The 7385-nt window shown below is 34.9% G+C and overlaps 1 protein-coding gene across 9 annotated transcripts in view; it reads right to left on the bottom strand.

The window, feature by feature from the left end:
- Positions 1-2861: 2861 nt before the first annotated feature.
- Positions 2862-7385, bottom strand: part of Patronin (calmodulin-regulated spectrin-associated protein patronin) — an 80376-nt gene continuing 75852 nt past the window's right edge. For all 9 annotated transcript variants that reach the window (XM_028316227.1, XM_028316221.1, XM_028316224.1 and 6 more), the window contains one exon: positions 2862-3967. In XM_028316227.1, the coding sequence (XP_028172028.1) occupies positions 3823-3967 (145 nt within the window). In that variant the 3' untranslated portion in view covers positions 2862-3822. The remainder of the gene's footprint in view (positions 3968-7385) is intronic.

Raw genomic sequence — 7385 nt, 5'->3', positions numbered from 1 at the left:
TGAACCGTGTTGGACAACTATTGCAAATTGCATTCTAAAAAGCACAGATATCCGTAACCGTAACCGAAACTTTCAGATATCCGAAATAAAAAAATATCCGTAACCGTAACCGAAACCGGTATAATGTTATTCCTATATCCGTAACCGTATCCATAACCGATACTACATATCCATAACATCCCTACGTCACACCACGCACGTAACATACCAACGACCGCTAAAACTCTGTTCGTTGGTTACCAATGTTGCTGTACTGTCAAACATAAATATTACGCACTGTTACAATTTTAGTGACCATTAATTCACATTGCTACGGAAATTAAGTATGTATGCGGAACCTCTACATTTCTTTTAATAAACCCGCCGCCCAGCGCCGCCTCATAAAATGTCACACATAATATCACGCAAAGAGCACGATGAATACATATACCTTGTACAAGTGCCTAAATTAGTTCATTTTCAACCGACTTCAAAAAAGGAGGAGGTCTCAATTCGACCCGTATGTTTTTTTTTTTTTTCTATGTTTGTTACGCGATAACTCCGCCAATTATGAACCGATTTGAACAAATCTTTTTTTGGCGTATAGGTAATACCTCAAGGGTGGTCCCATTTAAATTTAATAATAAAAAAAACAACCCCCAAGGGTGGAAAATTGGGGATGAACTTTTTTATACGCAATATCTCCGCCGATTATAAACCAATTTGAACGATTATTTTTTTGTTGAATAGGTATTATCAAANTTTTTGAATAGGGAGTTACATAAGTAGGCTTCATTAACCTCTGCTAGAGTACAAATCGGTGATTATCTTGGCATACACATACGAAACGTAAGATGGCTTTGGACATTTCTAAAAATTATTAAAGTGATAATAATATGATTATCCAACTTCCAATTACTCGCGTAATTAGGTAATGCGATGCGAATGCTTATTTAATCTAATGATTGCTAATTCATATTATTTACATTATATTCTAATCTAATAAAATATTACGTTTAAGGGCACCAACCGTTAGTAATTAAAAAAGTAAAATATGTACCATTGACAAATACTTAGCACTGTAGTCGAAGCTAAAAGTAGTGTTAACGTTACACAATTTATTTAGGTAATATAAATAATTCGATACAATATTGAAATTAAATAGACTGAAATAAACTCAATAAACTAAACGTAATGATTAAAACCAAATTAAAAATATTTTAACTAACAATAAATATAATTTTATTATGATGATTATATTTTCTGATCGATTCTTTTTAACATTGTTTTTTGATTGAGTAGTTTTATGATTGGTTTTGTGAAACAATACATTTGATTAATTATTACATTACAATTATTATAAATATTGAATGAAAATAATACTCAGAAGCAAAAATTGATTTTAATAATAGTTATTTCATATTTTACGATTAAGTAATGTAGTCTGTATTTTATATAAATTCTAGCATCATTAAATAGACCAGTCAGCCACAGCCAAATAAATTATATTTTATATACAATCATATTATTAAACAAGCGTATACTCTTATGATGTAACGAAACCTGGCAATGCCTTAACAACTGTTGCAATAATATCAGCATTTATATTAATAGTGAAATTTAATAAAATGTTAAGCTTTTCCGCATTCTAACCCTTTAACCACGTGATATAAAATATATTATATTCGCTTAAACAGCATCCAACAAAGTAATTTAATTAAGTATCATTAATAAATATAGATCTAGCTTGATTTATGATTGTGAGTGTAATCGTAGTGGATAACATTTAAAAATATTATGAAAAAAGAATACTACTTTAAAGCAATGTTGTTTGCTCAATATTTTTTGCTATTATTTTAATTAGTCACAAAAATACAAATGTAGTTTTAGTTATTTAATTAGCCAGTATTAATTTTATGTAGATTGATTCGATGTAAATATTATTAATAAAAATGTTATGTCAATTCATTTCTTTTATTTTTATACCTTTTGTCCTATAAACAGAGTGCCTCAACCATTAATTATAGAGTTTTATTATATATTCATATTATATTTACCTTTAATCTCTACGCTGAAACAGCAACACCATTACTGCTTATCGAAACACAATCGTAATGTAAGTAAACTTCATACAAATTGTTTGTTAGATCATCATCAGTTTAGGTAGGTACAGTAAACTGTCTGTGGGTACATAGGCTCTTTGTAACCACATCTATAAATTATCGTCTGCGAACTGCGATCACGTAGACATGCACTATATTTTCACTACTCTGTTTAAGGCATCACAGATTTGAGAATGTCTACGGATGACATTTAGCACTTTTAAAACTACGCTTGTAACGCAATGTCGACGTATGGTTGCGTCCGCGTGCCGGCGACTACTAGTCAAAGAATAAGTGGGTAGGTGGGACTTTTGGCGGATGCACGCGACACTAGCGCCGCGTAGGTACCATTCACATTCATTCTTTCTTACGCAGGCGGTTGGCGTGGTTACTGCGATGTCTGGAACTAATACATAATGGAAGTTGCGTAGGCGCATCTTTAACGTTTCCGTGCAGGATATTGTTGTTCTAAAAATGATAGCTTTTTTATCGGTGTTGAACTCTAAATGATACTGACTGAAATACCAGCTGTAATGATAAAACTGTTTACCCTAAAAACCTGCACTTATTTTTTGTGAATGGATATCATCTACCCGGACTGACGAAGCAGAAAAGAGGAAATAAAACAACTGAGTAATATGAAATTCAATATTATTTCGTTATGCTTTTTAATAATACAATATATTTGCATACCATATACTATCGGTAGTATATTTATTATTGATGACCAATCATTAAACAATGAAAAAATGATATTCATCAATTCTCGTTTAACATTCTTTTAATAAATAGCTGTATACAAAAACAATTATTTACAGGATAAGGCAGTACAATTACCACGTAAAATGTGCCTCGTCTTATTTTAGCTATACAAGCAGTAAAAAAATGGAAATAGAAATAACGTTAAATGAGGGTCAGTTAAACGAATACGTAATCACCTTAATCTTACTCCAGTCAATTGAAATAATCACTAACGAGTTAATATTTATAACAAATAAGCGATATTAGTTTGTGAACATGTTATTTGATTTGACGTGAGGACAGTTTACTTAAAGTTTAAAGGTATCTAATACGACCAGAGATCCGACAGTTCGGCTGGTACATTTGAGACAATTTAATCAATTTGGAACGTATCGACCATCTCACTAATACATATGGCAAACATTGCGTTTATACACTGAGTAACACATTCGAATGCCGGACTAACGCAGCATCAACATACACGCCAAGCGACGACGCCGCGGCCCCACCCGCGCGCCAAACGAAACGTCAAACAAACTAATCAGCTTATTCTTGGAAATATTGGATTTATTTAATGAAAATTAAGTTTCAGTCTTATACATTTTAACATAAATTGCATTACTATCATTTATTTAAACTTTAACATTGAATTCATTTGTTTTCTCTAAAGTGTCAACATCCGAGCGCTCAGTGCCGTCAAGTTCGCAGGTGGGAACCGCCGCAGAGCTAGACACAGGAAATAAATAACACAACACAGCGGCCACAAATTCAACATGATAAACTTTCAAAAATGTAATGCGAACCGATCGAAGCTAATGCAAATAAACCTAACTCGATTCGAGCTCACGACCTCCTATCGTCCTAACTGTACAATATGACACAGGCGCCGACCGGGTCGGGCGACATCACTCACTCAAGCGAAATTAACTTAACACAGCTCCGCGAGGAAATGCACTAACCGACTCTAACTTAGGGACTCGGCGCTACTACCGACTAGAGCCTAGATGACTAGCGCCATGTCCTTCTTGCTGGGCAGCTGCACCTTCTTGCCCTGCCACAGCGAGTTGTGTATCGTGAAGGCGTCGATGGTCACCGTCAGGTGCTTCGTGTGCACCTGCGAGAAGCACTTGCTGCCCGAGTTGTACCTGCGGCAGCAAACAACGTGTCAAATGTCAATCAAATGAAGATTTATTATTTGTACACACGGCCACACTGTTAACTATCCATTTCCGTTTTTGCTCTCGCTCACATCAAATGGTGATTCTTTGCGATAGAACGAGACGACATGACAGGCAATGTTTAGTTAACATTGTTGTCGATGGTACGAATTTAACAGCGTGCCATGACTCGGCTACATCCATTAATTTTTTTCATTATGATAAAGTTTACAGTCATCTGCTCTAAATCTGATTTGATTGTAATAAAAACTAGTAATAATAATAATAANGTCAAATGCTTTACTGTAGTCGACAAATGCAATGTAGTATGTAAGCTGGTATTCATTGTACTTCTCTAAAACTTGACGTACTACATGAATGTGGTCAATCACAGAATAGCCTTTACGAAATCCAGCCTGCTCGATGGGTTGCTGTTCGTCTAGTGTGCTTTCGATTCGTTTTAAAATTATCTTGGCAAAGATTTTATAAATGTTGGACATGAGACTGATAGGGCGATAGTTTCCAATATCGTATTTATCTCCTTTCTTATACAGAAGAATGATGTTAGACACTGTCCATTGCTGGGGGATTATTTCAGTGGTCATGATATTGTTAAACATATCCGTGAAAATAGGTATTAAAGCTTCTTTGCTTTGTCTTAGGATTTCATTGTTTATGCCATCGGGGCCTGGAGATTTGTCTGCACTTTGGGTATTTATTGCTTTCTCAACCTCATCTTGAAGAATGTCAGGGACGTCTGATATTTCCGCCAAATTGATTTCGCTTTCAGTTCCGTTACTTTTGTACAGTTCCTTATAATAAGAAGTAGCTGTTCTTAATATATCTGTTCTGCGATAATTCCATTTTCCATTTGTGTTTTTCATTTTGACGATCCAGTCCATTGAATTTCTCAATTCTTTGTTTGCTTTTTTGACTCCGCCTGTTTTGCCTATATATCTTTCAATTACTTCCATTCTGGTTTGTTTCCTATCCTTCCTTATGCTTTCTTTGATATCTTTACTAATTCTCGTTAGTTGCTTTCTTCTATCTTGTGTGTCTTTTGTTTTGATTAACTTGCTTCTTTCTTCTAATAGTTTTGTAGTATCTATTGTTAGCCACTTTTTCGTTTTTGTTTTGGTGTTTGTGCTGAGTTTTATCTGGGTTTGGATGATATCTTCTATCCAGTTGTATTTTTCTTGTGTTCCCAATTTCCTTGTGTTAAGTTTAAAGTCTATGAATTTGTTCCTAAGAGCGATTGCTATTTGTTTTGACTGATGTTTTCCGAGCTTTGTATTTCCTGGGTTTTGTCTAGGTCTTAGTTTCTTTGGTTGTTTTGTTGCCAATTTCTATTAGATAAGCCTTTCATAATTATAACAGGCATTAGGCATACGTTTTTCAAAGAATTTTTTATTGTACTAATTAATAATATTTAGCCCTTTCTTTAACCCCTCGTGGTTAGGGTAAGTACCTATGCTTATGTTACGAGTGGGTTCAGCACAAAATAGTCCAGCGGACGACGGGGTTCAATTCGGTTAACCCGGCACCGAAAACCTTAGGCTATAAGTAGTCGCCTCAAAAAATTTCAAGTTTTTGTTTAAATCAACTTTCATCCAGGAAAGAAAAACGATAGGGATGCTAAATCATAATTCCAATTTAAACCTTGTCAGATTTCTATGAAGTTTGACACAATAGAAGGCTCAAAATTTAAATATTTTCGTTAACTATTATTAAGGTAAGCCAACTCTTGAATTTAGGCCGCGCTTATTGACTTTCAGGGAGGTCAGTTCATGACAGTTTGCCCCAAATAAGTTTCTGCGATTATAAAAGGTCATTCATCTTTAGGACAGGCGCTTCTTACACCCAATACTCTCAAATTTGTATTATCAATCAAGAGCCTTCCTTTCCCATTATACCTTATATCAATTACTGGAGGATCATGCCCTAAATATTGACAAAAAACAATCGCTCCAATTTTACGAGTAAACACGATCAATACACAACCCAAAACGTAAGCTAAAAACAAACAACATGCAATTTTCGACATAGTTGACTAGCAAACGGGTACAAAGTAACACGTTTATGCCGTGGCACATAATTTTCGTGCAGTCGAAAGTGCTGCTATAAACAAAGCAAATAAAAACGGTCGGTGTCAGGGAAGCATAGTCAGTAAGCCGAGATGCATCCTCGCGAACAAAACATGTAATTGACGCTGTCAGAGCGATAAGCTGGGGGACTATTGCCAAAGCATTCGACTCTTTCTTACTTTTATTTTTAACTAGCTTTTACCCGCGGCTCACCCGCGTTAAATTTAGTTTGTCACATATCGTCATAAATTGTAGCCTATGTGTTATTCTGGGTTATAAAAATCCGTTCAGTAGTTTTTGCGTGAAAGAGTAACAAACATCCATACATCCAAACTTTCGCAATAATATTAGTAAGATTTACCAAATTCACGGTTAAACTCAAAAATGAACCTAACGATGTAGCATTATTATAAGTCAATATTTTCAGACAAATGACGTCCACTGCTGGACAAAGGCCTCCCCTAAGTATTTCTAAAACGATCGGACCTGCGCTGCCCGCATCCAGCTTTTTGATGGAATCCTTTATTTTTAAGAAAGTTTATGACAGACTATTCCAAATTTTCAATCCAACCTTTGCAAGTCATAAAGGACATTAACCTTGCAATGTTCGTGTTCTAATCTAAAAATCTATAGTAGGTAGGCAATTCAGCGTTGTAATTTCATTTCTAAAGAAATATACGGGCTTTATGGATTTAACAAGGGTTATTAGGGTATTGCTTGATATTAATAAAGGCTTGGTAAAACAACAATGCTCTTTTCTATTCCAAAAATCAGAACAGAGATTACATTTCTAGAGCATTTTTGATTTAACTTAGGTAGTAAAAGTTCTTAAGCAAAGGATTTTTACAAAATTGGTCTGCATCTATTTTGTTTTGTATCTATTATAACTTCTGAACCAATTAAGCTTATATAATTAATATATAAAGGATTTTTTTTATGCATAACAAGGCAGGTATTTGACCACAATCGCACCTGATGTTAAGTGGGATGCGGTCTAGGATGGTACATATCTGTACATACATTAAACTAGCGGCCGCCCGCGACTTCATACGCGTGAATCCCGTTTTTCCCGCTAATTCCCGTTCCCGTGGGAATTGCGGGAATTCCTTTCTTAGTGCACCTCTACGGTACCTAAGCTACGTCCCTTCCAAATTTCAAGTGCCTACGTTTAGCCGTTTAGGCTGTGCGTTGATCTGTCAGTCAGTCAGTCAGTTTCTCCTTTTTGTGAGTCACGTTAAAGTGTACATATGAAAATAGATGAAACTAGACCTATTTTTATCGACAAAAAAGAGGTCAAAAAATTTTTGAGATTTTTTTTTATT

The sequence above is a fragment of the Ostrinia furnacalis genome, unplaced genomic scaffold (genome assembly GCF_004193835.3).
Source record: "Ostrinia furnacalis isolate ACB-3 unplaced genomic scaffold, ASM419383v2 OfSCF5472, whole genome shotgun sequence".
Classification (NCBI taxonomy): Eukaryota; Metazoa; Arthropoda; class Insecta; order Lepidoptera; family Crambidae; genus Ostrinia; species Ostrinia furnacalis.
Note: the sequence above shows the minus strand (reverse complement) of the source record. Positions and strands in the feature narration are given on the sequence as shown.